The 27344-nt window shown below is 38.8% G+C and overlaps 2 protein-coding genes across 2 annotated transcripts in view; one reads left to right on the top strand and one right to left on the bottom strand.

The window, feature by feature from the left end:
* Positions 1-377: 377 nt before the first annotated feature.
* Positions 378-27117, bottom strand: LOC139075215 (transcription initiation factor TFIID subunit 4-like). Its single transcript, XM_070570002.1, has 4 exons — positions 26997-27117; positions 26658-26953; positions 10248-10331; positions 378-1576 (listed from the first exon to the last, which is right to left on the bottom strand). Exons 1-4 carry the CDS (start codon positions 27115-27117, stop codon positions 1526-1528), a joined length of 552 nt encoding a protein of 183 aa, XP_070426103.1. The 3' UTR covers positions 378-1525.
* Positions 26740-27344, top strand: part of PJA2 (praja ring finger ubiquitin ligase 2) — a 76755-nt gene continuing 76150 nt past the window's right edge. The window contains exon 1 of the mRNA XM_070569582.1: positions 26740-26965. The gene's annotated coding sequence lies outside the window, so the exon portion shown is untranslated. The remainder of the gene's footprint in view (positions 26966-27344) is intronic.

Raw genomic sequence — 27344 nt, forward strand, 5'->3', positions numbered from 1 at the left:
GGAACAGCAGCATTATGCAAAATCATGTCTATTCTGCCTTCTTGGTTTTAGGAGCAATAGGAACAGAGGTAGGAAGAGAGAAGAGAATTCTTTTGGAGGCACTGCTTTGGGGGCAAAATGAGAACTGAAGGAAAAAGAAAAGGAAGATAAGTTTGTTTCTTCAAGGCAGAGCAACTTTTGCATTCCTTGTGTAAGTAGCAAAGGTTCATGCTATTTGCCTCCTTGTTATAGTCTAGATTTACCCACATATTTAGGGTTCTCGGGAAAAGAGTAAGAAACAAAGCAGCTGGAGGCGAAAGAACAGAATTTTGATGGCTCTACTCAGAGCCATGTCTAAGAAGGATGTGGTACCACCTCCCATTGCTTCTCATATATATACTTTTTTTTTGGTTAATTTTTTTTGTTTTTGTTTTTGATTTTTTTTGAGGAAGATTAGCCCTGAACTAACTACTGCCAATCCTCCTCTCTTTGCTGAGGAAGCCTGGCCCTGAGCTAACATCCATGCCCATCTTCCTCTACTTTATACGTGGGACGCCTACCAGAGCATGGCTTTTGCCAAGCGGTGCCATGTCCACACCCGGGATCCGAACTGGGGAACCCCAGGCTGCCGAGAGGCGGAACGTGTGAACTTAACCGCTGCACCACCAGGCAGGCCCGGTTGATGTTTGACTTTATTTCTTCTTGCACTCTAATATGTAAAGTAAGAGAGTAGTTGAACTGCTTTTCTTAACATCATATTTTATAAACATTTAAAAATATTATACACTGAGCAACCTAGCTAAAAATATGAGGAAGAAAAACAAAACACATTCAGCATTACATATTTATTAGATAGAATAGTTGGTCTTCTCTAGCATATACCAACAATTTAAAACTGAAGAGTAAGTTTTTCCCTACTTAATTTCAAGAAGCATTTATATATTTTATTATTGTGGAGAGGGGGAAATCTTCAATTTTAGTATATTTTCCTTTGACCTAAGTTGGTTAATATAGTATAATTATTAAAAATTTATATGTTGAAGGGCCATGAAAAATTTTATTATCAATTTCTAGTTTTATTGCCTTACGCTTAGAAAGTACTATTTGTATTATTTTTATTCTTTGGACTTTATTGAGATGTGTTTGTCTTGCATAAGATAGGGTCAGTTTTCATGAATGTTCCCTGTGTACCTGAAAATAAGATTTAGTCTCTACTGGGATACACATATATCTATCTTATTGGCCTGTCTTATTGATTATGTTTTTAGGTCCGTATTTTTACTATATTTTGTGTTCATTTTATCTATCCTGGATTGAGAGAGATGTACTAAAGTTTTCTATTTTTAGTGCATTTCTGCCTATTTCTTCTTGCTTTTCCTATAGTTATCATATTTTAAAAATAAAATGAGGTCATCTTTTCGATGAGAGCCATTCTGACAGATGCGAGGTGACAAATGTCGGCAAGGATGTGGAGAAAAAGAAACCGTCGTGGGGATGTAAATTGGTGCAGCCACTATGGAAAACAGTATGGAAATTCCTCAAAAAATTAAAAATAGAGCAACCATACGAGCCGGCAATTCCACTTCTGGGTATTTATCTGAAAAAAAACAAAAACAATAATTCGAAAAGATATATGCACCCTTATGTTCATTGTAGCATTATTTACAATAGCCAAGATATGGGAGCAAACTAAGTGTCCATTGATAGACGAATGGCTAAAGAAGATGTGGTATACATATATATATATCTCTCTCTATATATATACACAATGTACTATTACTCAGCCATAAAAAGAGTGAAATTTTGCCATTTGCAACAACATGGGTGGACCCAGGGAGTATTATGCTAAGTGAAATAAGTTAGAGAAAGACAAATAGAGTGTGATTTCACTTATATGTGGAATCTAAAAAACAAAAAAATGAACAAACAATCAAAACAGAAACAGACTCATAGATACAGAGAACAACTGGTGGTTGCCAGAGGGGAGAAGGGTAGGGGACAGGCAAAACAGGTGAAGGGGATTAAGAGGTACAAACTTCCAGTTACAAAATAAATGGGTCAAGAGAATGTGTTGTACAGCATGGGGAATATAGTCAATAATATTGCAATAATTGGTGTGGTGACAGATGGTAGCTGAACTTATCATGATCATTTTGTAACGTATAAAAATATTGAGGGGGCCGGCATGGTGGCACAGTGGTCAAGAGCGCACCTTCCACTTCGGTGGCCCAGGGTTCACCAGTTCGGATCCCGGGTGCAGACCTGGCACCACTTAGAAAGCCATGCTGTGGCAGGCAGGCATCCCACATATAAAGTAGAGGAAGATGGGCACGGGCATGGATGTTAGCTCATTGCCAGTCTTCCTCAGCAAAAAGAGGAAGATTGGCTGCAGATGCTAGTTCAGGGCTAATCTTCCTCCAAAAAAAAAAAAAAAGAGTCACTATGTTATACACCCAAAGCTAATATCATATTGTATGTCAATTATAATTCAATTAAAGAACAAATTCAAGTCAAGGCAAACATTGAGGGGTAGACCTGAAGGGGACAAAAGTCACAAAAAGACTTCAGGAGATGTGTGTAAGGTGGTAGGAAGGCTCACCCCTTCTTTACCTAGATATGGAGAGGGGGAAGAGAAAGCTATGTCTGGACTGAGTTTCAACATGAAAGCTTTAGATATTTTGTTGCATCAATTAAATCACTCCTCTTCCCCACCCAGGGCCCCCCAGAGTGACTGCCCAGGAGTTACTGGCTTAAATACAGAGCCAATTGCCCCATTGGACCCAAGAGGATAGTTTTACTCCAGTCTCCAGAGTGACAATATTGGTCTGTTTGAACCAAAAACAAGATAAAAGGATGCCCTTCTTTCCAGAGTCCTTCCAGCAGACAAGCTATTTCATACAACTAACATATTGTGAGCTTTTAAAAAAATGCTCTAGAATAAGGGCCTTTGAGAAATGAAGTTAACTTGGCAAATCGTCGAAATATAATATTGCAAATGAGTTGATGACATTTCATAATTTTAAGCTTTACCTAATTGAAATTGAATTGATATTTATCACTATGTCTTTACATGAAAAGTTTAAGAAAAATAATGTGCCGACAACAGCATCTCAACAGTTTTTAGTTGATACATAATTCCTTTGGTATTGTTACTGTGTTTAGAACTTTCACTCAAATATGAGTATGGTCTTCACAAAAGTGTTTTAGGACATTAGTCCCTTATTCTAGAAACAAATTTATCCTCATCTGATGCCGATCACTACTATACAGTTATTAAGATAAAAACGCATCGAATATTAAAAATCAGTTAAGTCACAGGAAACACGATGAATGTTCCAAAAGGATTGCATGCCATCTAGGCTAAGAACAAATTTCTGCTTTGATTATTTTATATACATGCCTTTTATAATTCATTTAACTTGGTAACTCAACATTTTTGCACCTGTCTATTGTATTTTATAATATGAAGATAAATTTCTAAGGCTATTATCCATTCGTTTCTTAGAAGTTTTTCTCCATATGGCAACAAATTGAAAGTGTTGTGCTTGTCAGAAGCTAAATGTGGTGTGTATTGAGAGCTATATATAGAGGTGGCCATCAAGAACTTAGAAATGAAGGAAATAGATTGCTTTATAAGACAAACTGTAAAAGGAACATAAGTACTATATCTTTTGCAAATTCTCTTGCAAAAGAGATAACTTTCAAGGCCTTCAGAACTATAATGTAAAGGTTATGTTTACATGTATACCAGTCAGGTCAGTCAAGGAACTGTAGAAAAGGAGAGTCGTGGAGGGTAGTTTGGGATCCTTCCCACCATACACAGAGGAAAGTTATAGAGGGTAACTACCATTGGCAGTATCCATCTCAACAGGTTCTTGATGAGAGGGAGTCTGAGGCATCATATTTTGAGTACCCTGATCCCTATGGCAAGACTATGTCTATGGAGATATGGACACATGATCCCTAATAGTAACAAACATTTGACTTATCTAATAACTGTTGTTAAAATTTCTATGTTCACCAGATAACCTTTCAATTACATGTACCTTGATTACAGGAAGAGAATAAGCTCTTCATTCTGACTGTGGATCTTTTATTTTCTATCACAGTTTTCATTTTAAGTTAGTAAATTCACATTCTTCTATCTCCTGCAGCCTCCTGGGCAGGTTAGGTTTAATCAGTGTCATAGGACTCCTATAAATTAAGCAATATCAGTGGCCTCTCCCTGAGCCCACTTGCAAACACTGATCTATCTAGAGATTTCTATACCGGGATCTGAAACTAAGCCACTACGTCTACAATATTAAAAACCAATGAAAATGTCTGTAAACAAAGTAAGAAACCACAATTTACTAAGAAAAAAAGAATTGGGGATGGCTGGTATCACAAGCTGGATTTCAACATCCACCACCATGTAGATGGCACAAGCGTCTGAAACCTACAAATGAGCATCTCCTCAGAGGCTGGGACACAGGTGAATGTGACTCAAGCAGCCTTTGAAATTGAAATTCTTCCCTGTATATCTCTTAACTTTATGATGCACAAATTGTGCGTGTGTGTGTGCGTGTGTGAGTGAGAGTGTTTAAATAGATTTTCCTGATGGCTGGCCTAGAACTCAAACTAATACCAGCCCACACTTGGCTCTGTGGTGGCTAATATGATAGCTATCAATCATGCAAGTAGGAAAGGAGGAGCAGAGTGAAGGTACCTCCCTTTGTAGCTGCATGTCATATATCCTGGGCCTGACCCGATAGAGTCTCCTAATACATGTAGAATAGGGTACACCCTAATATATGTATAACTCCCCTGCCAGCATTGCCGCCTCCATTATGACCACTATAGTGACGATGAACCTCTTTCCAATCTCCCAGACCTAGGAGGGAGGGGACTGTGTTTCAATTTCAAGTCATCCATGAATAGAAATTTTCTCAAGTGTAGGTTTTGCCACAAGCCACATAATTTATTAGCTAACAATGGCCGAGTGCTTAGTATGTATCAAGTGGTTGTGACTGACAGTTTTAACTAGAACCACAGGGGTGGAGTGGGGTAGAAGAACACTTTTTTAACAAAAGGACATAATCTCCAGAAGAGGAAAGATGTTCTGGAAAAACAAAATTAAAAAAAAAATGTTTTCATTTGCATTTCACCAGATTTGAGTGAAGCTGAACAGCTTTTTCTATATTTAAGGGCAATTTTTATATTGTTTTTCTGAGTTGTCCGTTTCTGTCTTTCCCTCATTTTTCTAATAATTTTGATCTTCTCCTCTATTTTTTTATCTTTTCTTTAAATAGACTTCATGTTTTAGAACAGGTTTAGAGTTATAGAAAATTTGGGAAGATAGTACAGAGAGTTTCATATACTCCATACCCAGTTTTCTCTATTACTAACATCTTACATTAGTACTGTACATTTCTTACAATAAATGAGCCGATATTGATATCCTTATTATTAACCAAAGGCCATAGTCTACTCAGATTTCTTTAGTTTTTGCCTAAGGTCTTTTTTCTGTTGTAGGATCACATCCAGGGTACAATGTAACATTTGGTCGTATATCTCCTTAGGATCCTCTTGGCTGTGCAGTTCTCAGACTTTCCTTGTTTTGGATGACATGGACAGTTTTGAGGAGTACTGGGCAGGGATTTTGTAGGATGCTCCACTATTGAAATTTGTCTTATATTTCCCTCATAAGACTGGGGTTAAGGATTTTTTGGAGGAAGACCACACAGGTCAAGTGTCATTTTCATCACATCATATCATGGATACGAACTATCAGCAAGTGATTCATGAATATTGATGTTGACCTTGATTATCTGGCGGAGGTAGGGTTTGTCAAATTTCTCCACTGTAAAGTTACTCTTTTTTCCCCACTTTGCATACAGTACTTTTTAGGAGGAAGTCACTATACACCGCCTGCACCTGAGGCATAGAGTTATGCTCCCCCCTCCTTGAGGGTGGAGTATCTACATAAAGAATTTGGAATTCTTCTGCACAGATTTGTCTCTTCTCTCCCATTTATTACTTTATTTAATCATCCATTTAAATCAGCATGGACTCATAGATTTTTATTTTATACTCTAGGCTATAATCCAATACTACTTTATTTTGATGCTCAAATTGTTCCAGCTTTGATCAGTGAAACCATCTGGGCATGGAGATTTCCTGTTTGGAAGAATTTAAACTGCTAATTCAATTTCTTTAATAGTTGTAGGACTATTCATTATATATTTCATCTTGTGGTTTAAGGAATTTGTCCATTTTATCAAGTTATTGAATTTATGTGTAGAGAGGTTTTTTGATGAGTGATCCTTTATCTTTTTTTTTTTTCTTTTTGGTGAGGAAGAGTGGCCCTGAGCTAACATCTGTTGGCAATCTTCCTCATTTTATTTTTCCCCAAAGCCGCCTAGTACTTAGTTGTATATCCTAATTGTAAGTCATTCTAGTTCTTCCATGTGGCATGTCACCACAGCACGGCTTGATGAGCAGTGTGTAGGTCCACACCCAGGATCCAAACCTGTGAACCCCAGGCTGCCAAGGTGGAGCATGCCAACTTAACCATTCAGCCACAGGGCTGGCCCCCCTTTATTATCCTTTTAATTTCTGCAGGGTCTGTAAATGTCCTCTCTTGAATTCCTGATACTGATCATTTGTGTCTCCTATTTTTCTTTGTCCTTCTCGCTAGAGATTTATCAATTTTGTTAATCTTTTCAAAGAAACAGCTTCTATTTTAATTGATTTTTCATTGTTTCTGCACTTTTAATCTCATTAATTTTTGGTCTTAACTTCATTTCCTCATGCTCCCCTTGAGTTATTTTGTTTTTTTCTGGTTTCTCGAGGTGGAGCCTTATTTGAAAATTCTTTTCTTATATGAGTATTTAATACTATAAACTTCCCTCTAAGCACTGCTTTAGCAGCATCCCACGGAGTTTGCTAAGCTGTATTTTCATTTAGTTCAACTCTTTTCTTTATTCCCCTTGAGAATTCTTCTCTGCCCGATGGAGTTAGAAGTGTATTTTAAATTCCAAGTGTTTAAAGACTTTCTTGTCATTTTTCTTTTATTAATTTCTAATTTAATTCCATTATGGTCAGAGTATATTTTGCATCACTTCAATTCTTTTACAGTTGTTAAGGTTGTTTTATGACCCAGGATGTAATCCATCTTGGTAAGTGTTTGTGTACTTCAAAAGAATGTGTATTCTGCTGTTGCTGTGTGGAGTGCTTTATAAATGTCAACTAGATTCAGTTGGTTGATAGGATTCAGGTTCTCTCTGACCTTGCTGGTTTTCTTTCTCCTAGGCATATTTTACTGAGAGGGGAGTGTTGAAATTTCTCCTTCTTTCTTTAGTACTAGAACTTCCAAATTATAGCTGGGCATTTTACTTCCTAGCTAGAGGTTACATTCTCTAGCTTCTTTGCAGTGGAATGGGAACTTGTGATTAAGTTCTGGCAATGGGATGTGAGCTGAAGCAATGCATGTCTCTTCCGGATTATATCAAAAAACAATGGAACTACCTTATTCTTACCCTTTCCTTCTTTATCTGGAAAATGGGAAAAGCTGAGGCAGAGCTATCTTCATCCCTCAAATGGAAACTACGTGTTGGGGATGGCAGAATAGCCTTGTACCTCCCACCTCTGGACTGCTGTGCAAGAAAGAAGTAAGGTTCTATCTAGTTTTAAGCCACTCTTATTTTGAGGGGGTTTGTTATTGCTATTTGGCTTATATACTGTCAGATACCAAAATTAGAAGAAATAAATTAGATTTACATATTTCATCATGCATAAAAGTCAAAAATACAATTTTCAGTGAAAGGAAGTTCCTGAATGATTTATTTGGGTTTATATAAGTGTGAAAAATGTGAAAAGGAAAATTATATATTGTTTATATATAAATAAATAAAATTATAAAATGATACATTCAGGTTAGGAGATATATCTAGGCAAGTTGGGAGGGAAATGAGATGAAGAAAACTGCACTCAGGAAACTTTGTTATATTTTATTTATTTTTAAAAATACTGAAGAAAATATTTCAAATTTTATGATTTGACAAAACTGAGTGGTAAACATGTATATTCATGATAAATTTCTCTAAATTTTTATAAATGTTTGAAATATTTCACAACTAAAAATAATTACAAATAAAAGCCTTCCTGGAGAAAGTTATATTTTCTTTGAAGGATATATAAGAATTACACAGTCATATTTTATCTGTCTGTATTAGTTTCCTATTGTTGCTGTAACAAATTACTACCAAATTAGTGGCTTTCAACAACACAGATTTATTATTTTACTGTTTTGAGGGTCAGAAGTCCAAAACAGGTCTCCTTAGACTAAAATGAAGATGTTGGTAGGGCTGTGTTTTTCTGGAGGCTCTAGGGGAGAACCCATTTTATTACCTTTTCCTGCTTCTAGAAGTTGCCCACATTCATTGACTCATGGTCCCCTTCCGTCTTTAAAGCCAGCAATGGTGGCTGGTGTTTTCCTCAATCTTCTCTCTCTTCTGACACTTCTGTGTGATTACATTGAGCCCATCTGGGATAATCTTTTCATCTTAAAATCAGCTGATTAGCAATCTTAATTCCATCTGCAACCTTATTTCCCCCTTGCTGTGTAGCACAATATATTCACGGGTTCCGGGGATAGCATATGGACATCTTTGGGGAGCCATTTTTCTCCCTACCACAGGGTCCCTCAGTATTCTTTATTTCTGAACAATAAAAATTGTCTCTATGGGCCCAGCCCAGTGGCATAGTGCTTAAGTTTGGCATGCTCTGCTTTGACGGCCCAGGTTTGCAGGTTGGATCTCAGGTGCAGACCTACACCACTTGTCAGCCATGCTGTGGTGGCAACTCACACACAAAATAGAGGAAGACTGGCACAGGTGTTATTTCAAGGCTAATCTTCCTTAAGCAAAAAAGAAAAAAGAAAGAAAAAGAAAGAGAAACATTGGCAATAGATGTTAGCTCAAGCCGAATCTTCCTCAGGAAAAAAAAAAAAATTGTCTCTAACTTAAGCAGATGGAAATTTATTAGGTGGATAAAAGTTTAGCTCATAGAATTATAGAGAAGCTGAATAATTTTGTGTTGGAAAGTATGTGAAACAGAGCAGCTCTGGATATCTAGAAAGTTGGAGATAATTGACAGTGTTTTTAATAGACACTACTCTCTCGATGAATCAGTTCCAGCTGTGTCTTATTCTTATGCTGCTCAAGATTCAAATTTCAGGGAAAGACAGAATCTGACTGGCTTACCTTGAGTAATGTATCCACTCCTTACCCAGAGTTGAGATGAACACCTTGATTGAGGGACCCACCAAGATTATATGCAATGAGAGGAGGTTGTTCCCTAATGGAAAATCTAGATATTATTACCAGAATAAGGAGAAATGTATGTTAGGCAGGCAAAACAAGAGATGCCTACCATAGTAGGGAAAGGTGTTTGGGGTAATAATAGCAGTGGCAGCTAGATTGTAGTGGAATCATAATAAATTGTATATTTTATGAATAAGTTTAGTTTGGCTAGCATGGAACACGTAAATAGCCCTCACAAGATAACAAAAGGAAACAGGCTCAGCTGTGTAGAACTGCCCTTGAGAGCACAGATGAAAGATTTTACCCAATGTCACAGGCAATAGGCAGCTATCAAATATTTCTAGGACTGAGGAATAATATGATTGGAACTGTAGTTAACAAAGCTCAGGTTAATGGCTTTGTGAGCAAATGGAATAGGAAGTTAGACAGAGATTCAGTTATACCATTAATAGCTAAGAACAAATCCTATCTAGTTAATTCCACTCTCTCTTGCATTAGAAACTGAACTTCTAGTTAGTGAAAGACAAGTCTGATTTCCTGGAAATCAATGATTTCTCCAGATCTTTGGGGAAGAAGGCAAAATTCAAGATTTTCTGTGATGACATATCAAAAAACTCCTACACACACAGGCTCAGCATAACCTCCCATAATGACAACCACAGGAGCAAGCATACAAAAAACCTTCTTTACCCCACTCTCTTCATTTTTGTCTATCAGAGCTCCTAATTATGTGCCTCATTATTCTTCCTATCCAGTAGCCATTTTTTCCCAGTTATTCAATAAAGGAATTATATATTCCTCACAGTGACATCCTTAACTAGAAAATGCTGCACATAAAATTGCTAGATGATTTTCAAGGAAAGTAATAAAAAAAAGTCACACATTTGAAGGTTGATGTTTAGGCTTCATAAAGAGAAATTACTAAAGTAAGTCATTTGAAGGTCAAAAGTGTTTTCAACTTACATACATGAGGAAGATAAAAAGAAATTCCTGGTCAGAACTATTCCTCAGGAATCTTGGAAGCAATATGAAACTCAAGCTGTGAATCTGAAAAGGAATGTAAAGTATTAACAAGTACTATCAATGTACCATCATCATTGCCTAGAAATATTTTCCCCTTGCTTCTGAAACATCATCCATTTTTATCTGCATTATAACAGCTCCTCTTCTGTCTCCCTTGTTCTCCTGGCCAGTGGAATAGATGAGTCATTTCACCATCTGGACTAGAGGAAAGGGAGATGTATGGCTGAATAAAGCTGAATATTATCTGCATAATGATGGCCCTGCAGTCCAAAATATCTCTCTTTCTCAGTGTCCTTATCTATACTTAGTCTCTCTCCAAAACAAAATTAGGGGGTATTCTACAAAAGCAATTTCTGGCTGCTTATTCCCACCTCTAAGCAAACATTTCCAAACTTTTGGCAATAGAAAGTCCAGGCAACATTGACTTTTCAAAGGTTTGGTAACAGCTGAAAAGGCCGGATTAAATTAATTTAGCAAAATATATTGCACCATATTTTTTTGGAAGTGCCATTCAAAATTCTAAATAACACAACCCCCCAAAAGCAAGATCAGCACTTTAAGAGGCAAATGCAAGTCTTTGCATAGAAGTAGAATTAGGGTTACCCAAATGCTGCAAGTTTTTAATTTAGTGTGTGTGTGTGTGTGTGTGTGTGTGTGTGTGCATGCACATGCATGTGTACTGTGCTAAACACCAGGATACAGTGCTGAACAAAATAGACATATGTCTTGCCCTCATAGAGTTTATAGTGGGATAAAACATATAGAATATATGTAGAATATATATATGTATTTCTAGGAGGAGTAGGCCTGTATTTAAAACATTATAGCACAGAATGACATCAGCATCAAGGTGGAGTGAGTTGTTCCCTTTGTCTCCCTCCTCTAAGTTACAATGAATAGGACATCTGTAGACCAACAAAAGAGTCTCTGCACAGCACACCCGAATGCCTGAGATATCCATACATCTATACATCTGAAGGTGGATGGACTAGACCTCCTGGAGACAGTGGAACTAGTGGAGCAGCAGTGGCAGCTGACAAGACTGGAGGCTCCAGGAACTGTGGTAACACCTGCAAATGGAGGCCCCAGGCATCCAGGCAGCCCACACTCCCAGAGGTGCCAGGAACCAGTGCAGAGCCCACAACCAGAGGCTCTGGGAACCACAGTGATATCTAGGACCCAGTCTTCTCCTTCTTCCCCTCCCCCAGCAATGGTGCCTTTGGCCATGAATCTCCAAGCAATGAGGGCTGCATCCAAAACCCTGATACCCCCGGCAGTGGCAGGGGTCCCTGTGACCTGAGGTTCCAGGAACCATGCCATACCCAAGACCAGAGGCTTCAGGAACCCTGATGGTACCCATGACCCAGGTACCCAGGTGGTGTTGGTGGTGGTGTCACCCACAATCCCAGCCCTTACCTGGCAGTGGTGGTGACACCCATTAACCCAGTGCCCCCAATAGTGGCAGTGCCAGCACTTCCAGAAAACTTGTGAGTAACAGCACAAGTGGCACACACAGCAACATTGCCCAAGCCTGTGAAGAGCCCACAGAGAGCCAGGTAACAGCCACAGCAGAGTCTACAAACCCAGTCCCTCCCAGCTGCAGCAGTGCCCACAACTTCACTACCCCCCACAGCAGCAGCACCTGAAGACCCAAAAAAACCCAAATGTGGTGGAGGTGCCTATGACTCTGGTTCCCTTCCCACTCTCCTACTCCCCCCACCAGTGGGAAAACCCACAACCCAGGTAACCTGGGAAGCAGCAGACGTGCTTGAAACTTGGTGGCGCTGGTGGCAACACCCATGACTGCATTGACATCATTAGCAGCAAGGCACCAGCAACCTCAGAGACACAAACAGCACAAGGGCACTGACAACATCTCTGGCAGAGGCAGTGGAGGGTGGAAAGCTCAGGGTCTCAAATACAACCAGAAGAAGCTCAGAATCAAAGTAAACAAAGCCTTACCCAAATAAGAAAGGTGTTTCCTGCTACAGATTCACCAGCAGAGGAACAACTCATCAAGCACCATGAAAAACTACAGTAGCATAATATCACAAAAAGAAAATGACAATTCTCCATAAACCAAACTTGAAGTCACAGAAGATTGCAATCTAACTGACAGAGAATTCAAAATAGCTGTAATGAAGAAAACTCAATGAGTTACAAGAAAATCCAGAAAGACAGTTCAATGTGCTCAGGAATAAAATTAGTGAACACAAGGAGCACTTCACCAGAGAGACTGAAACTCTAAAAAAGAACCAAACAGAAATTCTGGAGCTGAAGAACACAATAAATGAGATGAAAAATAAGGTAGAAAGCATTGGAAATAGAGCAGGCCATATGGGAGAGAGAATTAATGAGCTTGAAGATAGAAATGTAGAAATGATCCAGGTGGAAGAGGAGAGAAAACTAAGATTTTTTTTTAAGTGGAGAAAGTCTCCTAAAGATAAAACCTGAAACCATATGGCTCCTAGAAGAAAATATAGGCAGTAGACTCTTTGACATCCATCTTAAAAGGATCTTTTTGGATACCATGTCATCTCAGACAAGGGAAACAATAGAAAGAATAAACAAATGGAACTCCATCAAACTAAAGAGCTTCTTCAAGGCAAGGGAAAACAGGATTGAAACAAAAAAACAACCCACCAATTGGGAAAAAATATTTGCAAATCATATATCTGACAAAAAGGTTAATCTTCATACTATATAAAGAACTCACACAACTCAACAACCAAAATTCAAACAAACCAATCAAAAAATGGGCAGGGGACATGAAGAGACATTCCTTCAAAGAAGACGTACAGATGGCCAATAGGCACATGAAAAGATGCTCATCATCACTGATCATCAGGGAAATGCAAATCAAAACTACACTAAGATATCACCTTACACCCGTTAAAATGGCCATAATCATCAAGACAAAAAAATAACAAATGTTGGAGAGGTTGTGGAGAAAAAGGAACCCTCATACACTGCTGGTGGGAATGCAAACTGGTGCAGCCACTATGGACAACAGTATGGAGATTTCTCAAAAAACTAAAAATAGAAATACCATATGACCCAGCCATCCCACTACTGGGTATCTATCCAAAGAACTTGAAATCAGCAATTCCAAAAGTCCCATGCACCCCTATGTTCATTGTAGCATTATTTACAATAGCCAAGATGTGGAAGCAACCTAAGTGCCCATCGACTGATGATCAGATAAAGAAGATATGGTGTGAATATATATATATATATATATATATATATATATACACAATGGAATACTATTCAGCCATAAAAAAGGATAAAATCGTCCCATTCACAACAACATGGATGGACCTTGAGGCTATTATATTAAGTGAAATAAGCCAGATAGAGACAGACAATCTCTGTATGTCTCCATACACATGTGGAAGTTAAACAGGTAGACAGAACAGATTAGTGGTTACCAGGGGAATGGGGGGTGTGAGGGTGGGCTCAAAGGGTGAATGGTGCACCTATAACACGACTGACAAACAATAATGTACAACTGAAATTCCACAAGGTTGTAAACTATCATAATCTCAATAAAAATTTTTTAAAAAATGGAGAAAGTCTATGAGAATTATCTAACTCAATTAGGAAAAGCAACATAAGGATAATGAGTATCGCAGAAGGAGAAAAGAGGGAGAAGGGCACAGAGAGCTTATTTAAAGAAATAATAGCTGAGAACTTCCCAAACCTGGGGAAGGAACGCGATACATAAAGCTAGTAGAACACCTAATTATCTCAATGCAAAAAGACCTTCTCTAAGTCACATTATATTAAAATGGTCAAAAGTAAATGACAAAGAAAGAATATTGAGGGCAGCCAGAGAGGAGAAAATAATAAGCTACAAAAGAAACTCCATTAGGCCATCAGCAGATTTTTCAGCAGAAACTCTATAGGCTAGGAGAGAGTGGAATGATATATTCAAAATATTGAAAGATAAAAACTGTCAGCCAAGAATACTCTATCAAGCAAAGTTGTCCTTCAGATATGAAGGTGAAATGAAGGTTTTCACAAACAAACAAAAGCTGAGGGAGTTCATTGCCACTAGCTCTGCCTTATAAGAAACCTTGACAAGAGCTCTCCTACCTGAAACAAAAAGGCAAAGTTACAAAGCTTTAAGCAAGGTGATAAACAGACAGATATAAGCAGAAAATTGAAACTCTATACCAGAATAGGTTAGTAAACACTTAATTATAACATAAAGGCTAAAGAGAAAGAAAGCATTAAAAATAACTATAACCACTTCAATTTTGTAACAAACTCACAATACAAAAAAGGGATAATTTGTGACAAAAAAACACAGAAGGGGAATAAGGACAGAACCTGTATAGGCAAATGGGGATAAGATGCTATCAGCAGAAAAAAGACTATCTCATCAATGAAATCTTTTATACAAAGCTCATAGTAACCACAAAACAAAATTCAGAGCAGAGTCATGAAAAAAGAAGAAACTGAGAAACACATCCACAGAAAACCACCAAACTGAAATGGCAGACAGAAACACAAGGGAAAGGAAACAATGGAAATTTAGAACAACCAGAAAACAAAAGATAAAATGGCAATATTAAGCCCTCATATATCAATAATCATCCTAAATGTAAATGGATTTAATTCATCAATCAAAAGACAGAGTGGCTGAGTGGATTAAAAAACAAGACCCAACAATATGCTGCATCCAGGAGACCCATCTCAGCTCTAAAGAGAAATGTAGACTCAAAATGAAGGAATGGAAGATGATACTCCAATCAAATGGCAACCAAAAGAAAGTGGGTGTAGCAATATTTATATCAGACAAAACAGACTTCAAGCCAAAAAAGATAACAAGAGAAAAATATGGGCATTATATAATGATAAAGGAGACAATCCACCAAGAAGACATGAAATTTATTAATATATATGCACCTAACATCAGAACACCAAAGTACATAAAGCAACTATTAACAGACTTAAAAGGAGAAATTGACAGCAACACAATAATAGTAGGGAACCCTAACACCCCACTTGCCTGGCTTACATCAATGGATAGATTGTCCAGACAAAGAGTTCACAAGGAAATATTGCCCTTAAGTGAAACACTAGACCAGATGGTCTTGATAGATATATTTGGATCATTCCATCCAAAGGCAGGGGAATACATATTCTTCTCAAGTGTACATGGAACATTCTGAAAGATACATCATATGTTAGGAAACAAAACAAGTCTCAATAAATTTAAGAAGATTGAACTCATATCAAGCATCTTTTCTGGCCAAAATGATATGAAACTAGAAATCAACTACAAGAAAAAAGCTGGAAAAATCGCAAATATGCGGAGACTAAAAACGTGCTACTGAACAACTATTGGACCAATGAAGAAATCAAAGGAGAAATCAAAAAATATCTGGAGACAAATGAAAATGAAAACACAACGTGCCAAAATCTATGGAATGCAGGAAAAGTGGTCCTAAGAGGGAAGTTTATAGCAATACAGGCATACTTCAAGAAACAAGAAAAATCACAAATAAACAATCTAATGCTACACCTAAAAGAACTAGAAAAAGAAGAACGAAGCCTGAAGCCAGAAGGAAAAAAATAACACAAATCAGAGAACTAAACATAATAGAGACTAAAAAGACAATAGAAAAAATCAATGAAATGAAGAGCTGGTTCTTTGTAAAGATAAACAAAATTGACAAACCTTTAGCTAGACTCACTAAGAAAAACAATGAGTAAAAGCTCAAATAAATAAAAATCAGCAATGAAAGAGGAGAAATTACAATAGATACCATAGAAATACAAAGGATTATAAGAAAATTCTATGAAAAACTATATGCCAATAAATTGGATAACCTAGAAGAAATGGATGTATTTTTAGAATCATACAACCTCCCAAAACTGAATCCAGAAGAAATAGAAAATCTGAATAGACCAATCACCAGTAAAGAGATTGAAACAGTAATCAAAAACTTCTCAAAAAACAGAAGTTCAGGACCAGACAACTCCTCTGGTGAATTCTACCAAACATTTGAAGAAGATTTAATACCTACCCTTCTCAAACTCCTCCATTTTCTAACTCATTTTACAAGGTCAACATTATCATGATACCAAAACCAGACAAAGACAACATGAAAAAGGGAAATTACAGGCCAATATTGCTGATTCACTTAGATGCAAAAATCCTCAAGAAAATATTAGCAAATCAAATACAACAATACTTTAAAAGGATCATACACCACTATCAAGTGGGATTTATTCCAGGGATGCAGGAAATGAATAAAAATCATAGATCATCTCCATAGATGTAGAGAAAGCATTTGACAAGATCTAACAACAATCTACAATGAAAACTCTCAATAAAATGGGTATAGAAGGGAAGTACCTCAACATAATAAAGGCCATATACAAAAAGCTACAACTAACATACTCAGTGGTGAAAAACTAAAAGCTATCCATCTAAGAACAGGGACAAAACAAGGATGCCCACTCTCACCACTCTTATTCAACATAGTATTGGAAGTCCTAGCCAGAGCAATTAGGCCAGAAAAAGAAATAACAAGTATCCAAATTAGAAGAGAAGAAGTAAAACTGTCACTATTTGTGGATGACATGATTTTATACATAGAAAACCCTAAATAATTTACCAGAAAGCTATTAGAAAAATTAGTGAATACAGTAGAGATTGTAAGGTACAAAATCAACTTACAAAAATCAGTTGCATTTCTTTACATTAGCAATGAACTAGCAGAAAGAGAAATCAAGAATACTATCCCATTTACAATCACAACAAAAAGAATAAAATATCTAGGAATAAATTTAACCAAGGAGGTGAAAGACTTGTACACTGAAAACTATAAGACATGGTTGAAAGAAATAGAAAAAGACATAGAGAATTGGAAAGATATTCCATGCTCATGGATTTGAAGAATTAATGTAGTTAAAATGTCCATATGACTTAAAGCAATCTACAGATTCAACATAATCCCAATCAGAATCCCAATGACATTTTTCATGGAAGTAGAACAAAGAATCCTAAAATTTATCTGGAACAGCAAAAGCCATCCTGAGAAAAAAGAAGAAAGCTGGAGGTATCACACCCCCAATTTCAAAATATACTACAAAGTTTAGTAGTCAAAACAGCATGGTATTGGCAGAAAAATAGACACACAGACCAATGGAACAGAAATGAAAGCCCAGAAATAATCCCACACATCTATGGACAGCCAATTTTCAACACAGGAGCCAAGAACACACAATGGAGAAAGGAAAGTCTCTTCAATAAATGGTCCTGGGAAAACTGTATAGCCACATGTAAAAGAATGAAAGTAGACCATTATCTTATACCCTATACAAAGCTCCAAATGGATTAAAGACTTGAATGTAAGACCTGAAACCATAAAACTCTTAGAAGAAAACACAGGCAGCACACTCTTTTTTTATCAGTCTTTTTTAATACCATGTCTCCTCAGGCAAGGAAAACAAAAGAAAAAATAAATAAATGGTTCTACATCAAACTAAAAAGCTTCTGCATAGGAAAGGAAACCATCAACAAAACAAAAAGACAACCTAACAATTGGGAGAGATATTTGCAAATCACATATCCAATAAGGAGTTAATATCCAAAATATATAAAGAACTCATACAACTCAACAACAACAAAAAATGACCTGATCAAAAAATGGGCAAAAGATCTCAACATTTTTCCAAAGAAGATATACAGTTGACCAACAGGCACATGAAAAGATGTTCAACATCAACATCACTAGTTATTATGAAAATACAAATCAAAACTACAGTGAGATAGCACCTCACTGCAGTCAGAATGTCTATTATTAAAAAGACAAGAAATAACAAGTGTTGGAGAGGATGGAGAGAAAAGTGAAACCTCATACACTGCTGCTGGGAAAGTAAATTGGTGCAGCCAATAGACGCATTGAAGAAATGAAGAACAATTTCACCTTACCCACGACATCCCTTCCCCAAGGCAGCACAGCTTGGTGCTGAGAGAGACCCCTTTAACCCACAATTTCTCCCACAGGGGAAAATGAGAGCATAGCGAATGAATACCCATGAAAATGTGGTGTGTGTGTGTGTGTGTGTGTATATATATCTAATGGAATTCTATTTTACCTTAACAAAGATGAAAATCCTGCCATTTGTACAACAGGAATGAACCTTGAGGACATTATTCTAAATGAAATAAGCTAGACACAGAAAGGTAAACACTGCATGGAATATATGTGGAATCTCAAAAAGTCAACTCATAAAACAGTGGTTACCAGGGTGGAGAAATAGGGAAGATGTTGGTTATAGGGTACAAACTTTCAGTTAGAATATAAATAAGTTCTGGAGATCTAATGTGCAGATGGTGACTACAGTTAATAATAATGTATTGTATCCTTGAAATTTGCTAAGAGGGTGTATCTCGAATGTTCTCATTAAAAAAAAACAACAAGAACTAACTGTATAACGTGGGGGATATGTTAATTAGCTTGACTGTGGTAATCATTTGATGTATATGTATAGCAAAGCATCACCTTGTATACCTTCTATATACAATTTTTATTTGTCAATCATACTTCAATAAAGCTGGGGGGGGGAAGAATCTTTGGAATTATTCAACAAAAGATTATATCCAAAAACTAAGAGAAGTATAGCATAAAAAGGAAGAAATTTTAGAAATTAAAAATATGATGGCTGAAAAAAATAATTCAATAGAAGGAATTAAAGTTTAAGAACTCTTAGAAAGTTGGAGAAAAAGGGGAGATGAAAGGGTGAGAGAAAAGAATTGAAAGAGATCTAGAGAGCAAAGAAAAGAGAGGAGAGGAAATTATCAATGTAATAACATAGGAAAATTTCCCTGGCCTCAAAGGTTTAATTCTTTATACAGAAGAGATTTTCCCAGTGAATAAAAATACACCCACATTTAGAACAAACTGTTGTAAAATTTTAGAGCACAAAGGTAAGGGAAATGTGCTAAAAGCTTTCAGACAGAAGAAACAGGTTTCTGCACTCTAGCAGAAAAAAGATTTATTATATGATATAAAGTGGCTCTGAGGGCTGATGAAGTAGGCTCTAATTTGGGTACCCAAGAACTATCCCCAAAGCCACACTGGAAAACTGACCACCAAGGGAAATTCCGCCCTTGCCATGAGCAGAAAAACACAGTATCAAAAGCTGGTTGGCAATTCAAAGAAACCATCACTATAGTTCCCAGCTCCAGAACCGCATCATCTCCACCACAATCCACACCAACAAAATGGACATCTCCCTCTAACTCTGGACTGCCGCAGAACTTGAGACCAGTCACTAGGATTTCTGCCACAGCTGATGGAGATAATTCCAATTCCTCCAACCTGGACTTGCAGCAGAAATAACCAAAACAGTAGAAAGGTAGCACTGACTTATGGCATTCACGTTCACCTTATAAATCTCACATGGGTGCACCTAATTGGCAGACCCTAAATCCCTTATGGAACTCCAGCAGCAATAGAATCTAAGAAGTGGAGTTCTTAACTTTCCAGTTTCTGCAGAATTGGAAGATATGTTAGAAGACAGTAAGGAAGACTGAAGAAACCAATCAATATTCTCTGTCATAGTCTAGCCTACACACACTCTTCTTTCATACTTAAACTTTCACACAAAAACAGCTACCATATAACTGCATTTAGTCTCTCCAGGAAAGGAGAGAACTAAAGTCTTAGTCACTGCACCCACTTCTCAACCCACTGTTGATGTCCTGAAACCCAGTGGTTCTCAAAGCCTAGCCTACATCAGAATCACCTGGAGGACTCATTAAACAGGAGAGCTGGGCCCCACCCCCAATGTTTCTGACTTAGTAAGTCTTGGATACAACATGAAAATTTGCGTTCACTACAAGTTCCTAGGTGATGCTGATGCTGTGTGTGCAGGTTCAAGAGTTTGAGAACCACAGGTATAACCTAGGAATAAATTAAGTCACAGTCTGTAATTGGTAGGTTTTATATAACTTCTGTCTTCAACTACCTATTTCATGTTCCTTTTGCCCTCAATCAGGACTCAACTGGTCAAAGTTCTTTATTTGGTAAGGGTTCTCAGAACCAACTTGGAATATGTGGTTGAAGATGGCTCAGCCTCTGGCAAGCATGGGTCATTGAATTACAGTATAAAGTGTATACCTCTTCCCCATTACCTCTCTCTACCACCACTAGGTGGATCTTAAGTCTTCAGGAAATACACCTGTATTGAGTTACTCCATAACATTTTAGGCTTTATCTGTTACATTATCTACTGTTGCTTAATTAATACACGATTGCTTATAATAAAATATTATAAATACATGCACTGGCTTAGCAGTTGGTCAGTGAATGGTGAAGCAAGTGATATCAGATGCCAGAAAGGTAGAGATTCATACTATACAGTCTCAAAGTATTTGGTTAAAAAACAGCTATCACTGTGGTAATTTGGAAGGCAAAGTGCCTGCAGAGTCTGTAACTCCAGGGAAAAAGGTTTGAAAACAGAATGTTAGAGGTGTATCTTGTTACTATTGACTGTTTAGCAAAGTATAAGATGAAAGAGATGAGCTCAGGCAATAAATAGGTGTATGCAAATAGAAATGAAATAGAGAAATACCAGACATTTGGGGCTGCAAATGACCGGAAAAGTGGACTTCCACTAGACCCTAAATTCTAGATAAAAGACTGAGAAAGGTTTTGATCAACACAGGCCAATTAAGCCTAATCTTTATGAAAAAATTCAGTTTAAAAGTATGGCCTTCACCCAAGCTTGATGACCTCACGGCAGTCACCTTTAAATTGAAAGAGATGCATGGAGGTTAGGAAGCAAAGAATTAAACCAGACTTGAGAATTAAATCTGAGAAAGAACTTTGGATATGGCTAATGACTTATAAAACTGCCTGGAAGAAAAAAATACCAAAAGTTTACTAAGATTTGGAAGAAATTCTATTGATAAAGAACCATGAGTGTAGACTAAAAATGCATTTCCTTGTTCAAACTTTAAAACAACCTTCTGGTGGACTTCAGGTTGCAACCACAATGGATTAATTTCCATCAGACTAAACTTCCCACTGAAAGCAACTATAAAAACAGTGAAAATATATAAAACAAGTGTTTGAAGAGATTGAAGACTTAACAATGCAGGTAGGACTTGAGAGCCTGTGATTCTCGAGAGAAGTGAAACACAAGGGGAGCTCCACATCACCCCGGCTTTTTCCCTGACAGCATTTACCAAATTGTGATGCCAAGGACTAGAGTTCAAGCAGAATGAGGTAACCTAGTACACAGAGGAAACAAGAGGTCAGAGTACAAAGTTGTCAAAGTGGCTGAACTCTGGTGGAAAAATACCCAAGAGGAAGGAACTGCAAAAAAGGAACTTCAAAACCTTCATATAAACTCCCTTTAATTTGTTGGCCAGCTCCTAAATGATGCGTGCAAAGACGAAAACTTGAAGAAACCCAACAGAAAACAAAAACTGAGATTTTTAAATTTTTTTATTTTTTGGTGAGGAAGATTTGCCCTAAGTTAACATGTGTTGCCAATCCTCCTTTTTCTTTTTTTTTTTGCTTGAGGACGATTAGTCCTGGGCTAACATGTGTGCCAATCTTCCTCTATTTTTTTATGTGGGATGCCTCCACAGTATGGCTGATGAGTGGAGTAGGTCCCTGCCAGTATCCAAACCCGTGAACCCGGGCTGCTGAAGCAGAGCATGCAGAACTTTAACCACTTGGCCAGCGGCTGGGCCCCAGAAACTGAAATTTTACAGAGCTGAGCAGAGGTTTCAGCAGTCATATGGTATAGAAGTCAAAGATAGGAATTTAAGTACTGCTGAGAGGAAGGGATCTTAGTAAATATCCCAGGCTTTCACCTAGAAGGGTGACGCTCTAGATGTCAGAACCACGCTTTAAGAATAAGGGCTACGTCCTAATGGTAAGGACAAAACTGAGATAGACTAGTTCTAACATAGGCTAAAACCAAGCCTCCATGGGTTCAAGGTGATCTGCTGGCCGATCACGATCCTTAATGACTAGGCCACGTCCATGCTAGGCCAATACAACCTCAGAAATCCTTCCTATTCTTTTCCTCCATGCTTCCTCCATTCTATTGGCTGGATGTTGGTGCTCAAACTTATACTGAAAGCCATGTATTGAAGATGATAGAGCTCAGGTCCCTGAATGTGAAGCAGAGCTTCCTACTCATCCTGCTGAACGGGCTTTTAATAATAAATAATCTTGTGTTGTGTTACTGAGACAAGAGTTTTCTTTATTACAGTGGCTAGAGTTACCTTAACTAACATAACATCTCTAGATTCATCACCTCATTTAAATGCTATGACATAGGTATTATTATCTCTGTTTTCTAGCTCGAGAAACTAAGGCCTAAGAAAATTAAATGACCAACCTAAGGTCATTCAGTTCATAAATGACAAGGCTAAGGTTAGATTTTCTATTTCTTCTTGAATCAGTTTTCCTGGTTTGCGTCTTTCTAGAAATTTGTCCATTATGTCTAGGTTTTCTAACCTGTTAGCATACAAATGTTCTCATGTTTTCCTTGTAATTACTTTTTATTTCTGTAAGGTTAGTAGTAATGCCCCCTCTTTCATTCCTGATTTTAGTAATTTGAGTCCTCTCTCTTTTTTTCCTGTTTAGTCTAGCTAAAGGTTTCGTCAATTTTGTTGATCTTTTTGAAAAACCAACTTTTGGTTTTGTTGAAAACCAAACATTTGAAAAATATGATGTGGAAAGTCTTCAAATCAGTTTCTTCCTCTTCTCCAGGGTTTTTTGTTTTTGTTGTTTTTGCCGTTTGTTATAGTTGTTGTTTGTTGTGACTTTTCTGAACTACTTCTGTAAAGTCTGTAAAGTCTGTATTCCTTGTCTTGTATGTGGCCATGGAAGATTCTTCTTGGTTAGCTTAGTTCTCAGCTAATGATTAGACAGAGAGCTCCTTAAAGGCCTGAAAACTTCAACACTAAGCCAGGCAGTTGCTGACTGTCCCTGAGCCTTCGCTTCTTGGTTATATAGAGCCTCAAGGTCAGCCTAAGGTGAATGCTTAGGGCCTTCTCAGGTCTTTCCTGAGCTTATGCTTAGTTTAGCACAACCCTGAACATGTGTGTGGGTTTCTAGGGTTTCATGAATTTGTTGGAGCTTTTCCAAGTTCCTACATTCTCCAGTTTTTCCTTTTAAGCTCCTTTTTGGTTAAGCTATGGTTTGCCCCAACTGTTTCCATTGCCTAAGGTGGCAGCAAAGTTAATCAATTCCCTCTCATTGTTTATGACAAACACTTCAGGGGAAAAGGCTTTTTGCAATGAGTTGGCTCTGAATCAAATCAAATGAAGACATCCTGGCAAGTGAGATCTTCTAGGGAACCACCAGATAGGTGAAATAATGATAACTCTCTTGGAATTAGGCTTTGAAGGAGCTCCAACCTGTCTGCCTTGTCAGGTGGCTGCCAGGCTGCTGTTTTTACCATGCTTGTGAGCCATTGTTTTTCAGTGCTTCAGCAGAGCTGGAGATGAGGATATTGGATTAGAGCCAGTTAAAATATCACCAAGTTTGCTGTTCTTACTGAGATTCAGCTGTTTTTCTTGAATAAATGCTGAATTGTTACAAGTCTTTGCTTAATTTCCAGAGTTCTGAAAAAGTTGATTCTGACAATTTTGCAGGTTTTCTCATTGCTTTTGTGGAGAAAAGAATTTTCAGAGGTCCTTATGCCCCCATTTTTGCTGATGTCCCTCTACAGCTATGATTAGAATTCAAGCCCTCTCACTCCTTGACCAGTCCTCCTCCTGTTACGTCTGCGGTTGTCAGTCTTTCATGCATCACAATCACCTGGAAGGCTTGCTAAAATGCAGATTGCTGGCCTCCACACCTGGAGTTTCCAAGTCACGTCGGACCCTAGAACTACTTGAGAATTTGCATTTTACAAAAGTTCCCAGGAATGCTGATGCTGTTGGTCTGGGAATCATTCTTTAAGAACCACTGCATTACACTATGTGGTACCTTCACCATTGCCTTAGGCAGTGCTTCTTACCTCTGGAATCAAATTAATAATGCATATAAGTCAATAATACACATTATTATCTCTCGAGACACATAATAATACAATACATAAGCTAATATGTATTTAGCACTTACACATGCTACGTATGATATGCTTTACATTTATTAGGTTATTTAATCTACACAACAACTCATGAATAGGCATTATTACTTTCCCCACATTTAAATTGGAAATTGAGCCCAGAGAGGTATGTAGATTACCCAGAGGCACACAGCTATAAATGCAGGAGCTAATATAAGAATATGGTCTGTTTGATTCTAGAATACATGCTTTAAGCCCCCACAGCAGTTTCCCAAAGAGTAACACAGATCACTTTCGAGGCCTTGAATGACTTTAGTTCGGACATGCATGCAGAATCAAAAACAATGACTCACATGGTGAGAAAGTGATTCCTATCTTGGTTCTATTTTTCTATCATTTGATTCCATCATGACAAAAATGCTATTTGCATGCTTAGTCATTAATATGTGTCCAATGCTCATAACATCCCCTTTTAACAGGAAATGGGCTCTAGACTCAGACTTTAGTAGACAATAGTTTCCAGCCAGAATTTAAAAACATTGTTTTATGTTCACTTTTCTTACAGTTATTTTCTACTTAGGATAGATGATAGAGGTCTCTCATTTATAGTGATTTTATAAAGTTTCCCTCTAAAAGAAATAGAAGAGGGGCCGGCCCCTTGGCCCAGTGGTTAAGTTCTTGTGCTCCGCTTTGGCAGCTGGGGGGTTTCGCCAGTTCCGATTCTGGGTGTGCACATTAGCAACTGCTCATCAAGCTATGCTGAGGCAGCATCCCACATGCCACAACTAGAAGGACCCACAACTAAAAACACACAACTACGTACCCGGGGGCCTTGGGGAGAAAAAGGAAAAATGAAATCTTTAAAAAAAAAAGAAATAGAAGAAAAATACATTTATTTAAAGAAAATAATAAATAATACTGTGAGTAGTATACACAGATACGGTATGAAAAAGACTGAAATTTGGGGAAACTTGCCACAACAAACAGGTTAGTATATCTAATTGGATCAATATGCGACATCTTAAAGGGAGATTAGGGAAATGTGATTAAAATATGAATTCTCTTTCAAAGAGGGAGAGACTTGGAATGAAAAAGTCACAGCATCTAGAACAACATGTGCAAAGCAGAGAAATATCAAGCGGAAAATGGTATCTTCGTAAGAAATGTACTACAGGGGTAGACTGCGACTTAGAGATTTCACAAAACAAATTCTCATAACCTAAGTTTCTTCAGCAAATTTTGGATAATTTGTTTTCATCAACAGCAGGAAAAAAAAAAATTAGTCTCCGTTTACTGGCAGGCGATTTTGCAGTTGCCAGAGACAGCAGAAGAAGTGGGGCTCTTAATTTTGGGGGGAGGGCACGCAATAAATATATCCTGGGCACTGGGTGTGTGTGTGGAGGGGCTTGGGGAATAAGATAAGAGGAGAGGACTGTAATCAGAGAAGCGTACACGTTCCGGATGAAAAAAGAGGACATGCGCAGGATGAAGAAAGAATTTAGCAACACTGATATGATTAACTAAACTGTTGCCCGGGTTTAAATTAAGCAAAGTGTTCACAGACTACAGCTGTTTTATTTATTTTGGTTGCATGTGATGGGAGCTGTTACTTCCCGGTTTGACAACCTATCAGCCTCAAGACGCAAACGGGAAGGCTCTGGTCCGGCCAAGGCTATAAAGAGGAAACGCAGGTCTCCCCATAGCCCGCCCCCGTCCCAATACAATCAGAACTGAGGCGGGCAAGGGTCTGCCTGTAGGGAGGAAGGGGAGAAGACACTACATAGCGACCAGAGTCAGGGTGGGCAAACGTGCAGTTCCTCCGTCTGCTCTTTTTCTCTTGTCCCAGCCATATCTGAACTGCAACGGACTGAACTTTATGCCAGGAGACTTTAACCTTGTTAGCCAGGTTTCCAGTCGAATTAGGATTGACTTTAATGCCTCCATTTGGGCTGCTGCTGTTAGAATTTCTGTAAAAGTCTAGCTGCGCCAGTCCTGCCCTTAGCTCTCCACACCCTCTTCCCTTTCCCTGAGACCCCGCCCTTTTCTCCCAGCCCAAACCACAAAAGGCTGTGCGGCTCCAGCCTCAGCACGGCGCCCGGGCCCCTCCCCGAACGTCGCAGCGCTGCAGGCAAAGGAGCCCGGCCCAGACCGGGACGGGGCGGAGTGTGGCCTCGTCCTTCCGCTCTTCGACCAATCGATGAAGCCTCCCTGAACGAGGAGGGGGAAACCGGCCGTAAAGACAGTCCAAATATTTTTCCCTTTTTCTGCCACGTCCCAACCACTTACGTGAACCCACTCCTCAGGTTTTGATTGGACATGTGGATTTTTCCTGTAGAGATCCTTCAAGTCTATTGGTCGGCGCCGTTTTGGGGGCGGGGCTTGCCTGCCCTCCCCTTTCTCCTGTACCGCGGCGCAAGGGGCGGGACGCGCCGCCACCGCCTCTGCTTCCGCCGCCGCCGCCGCCGTCGCCGCCGCCGCTGCCGCCGCCTGCCGCTGCGCGTTCGGCGGGGGAGGAGTCGGAGGCGGAGAAGAAGGCGGTGGTGGCGGGTGGAGGATCGAGCGCTGTTCTCGCTCCGGAGCCGCTGCACAGTTCGGTGAGGGGATTTTTTTTTTTTTAAATCTGGCTTGTTCTGATGTTGGGAATGTGAGGGTCGGGCGACGAAATTGTTGCTGTCACCTCCTCCGCTTCTGATTTTCTCTCCTCGAGATGGAGCGGGGCCTGTCCCTGGCCCACTGCGCCGGCCATGGTGGGTGGGGTTGATGGCTGGCTCGGAGAGGCCTTCTTCGCCTCCTGGGCCCCGTCCAGCCCGGACCGGGGGCCTCGCTCGTGTCCGTGGCCACCGGGCCCGCAGCCCACGGTGGAGGGCATCGATTGGTGTCAGGGGTCTCCACCGGCCGCCTTTTCCTGCTGCTGCTTCTGCTGTCCTTGGTGCCGTGGCCAAGGACCCCGCTGCTTTTCTCCCCACACTCGCG

Source organism: Equus przewalskii, chromosome 13 (assembly GCF_037783145.1).
Source record: "Equus przewalskii isolate Varuska chromosome 13, EquPr2, whole genome shotgun sequence".
NCBI lineage: Eukaryota > Metazoa > Chordata > Mammalia > Perissodactyla > Equidae > Equus > Equus przewalskii.

Excerpts from the sequence above, each read along its gene's own strand:
- LOC139075215 (XM_070570002.1), bottom strand. The coding sequence starts at position 27,117 with ATGGCCGGCGCAGTGGGCCAGGGACAGGCCCCGCTCCATCTCGAGGAG. Across the intron at positions 10,332-26,657 it reads AACCTGAGGAGTGGGTTCAC|ATTCACAGCTTGAGTTTCAT; the intron begins GTAAGTGGTTGG and ends ATTCCTTTTCAG. Across the intron at positions 1,577-10,247 it reads TTTTTATCTTCCTCATGTAT|ATAAATACCCAGAAGTGGAA; the intron begins GTAAGTTGAAAA and ends GTTTTTTTTCAG.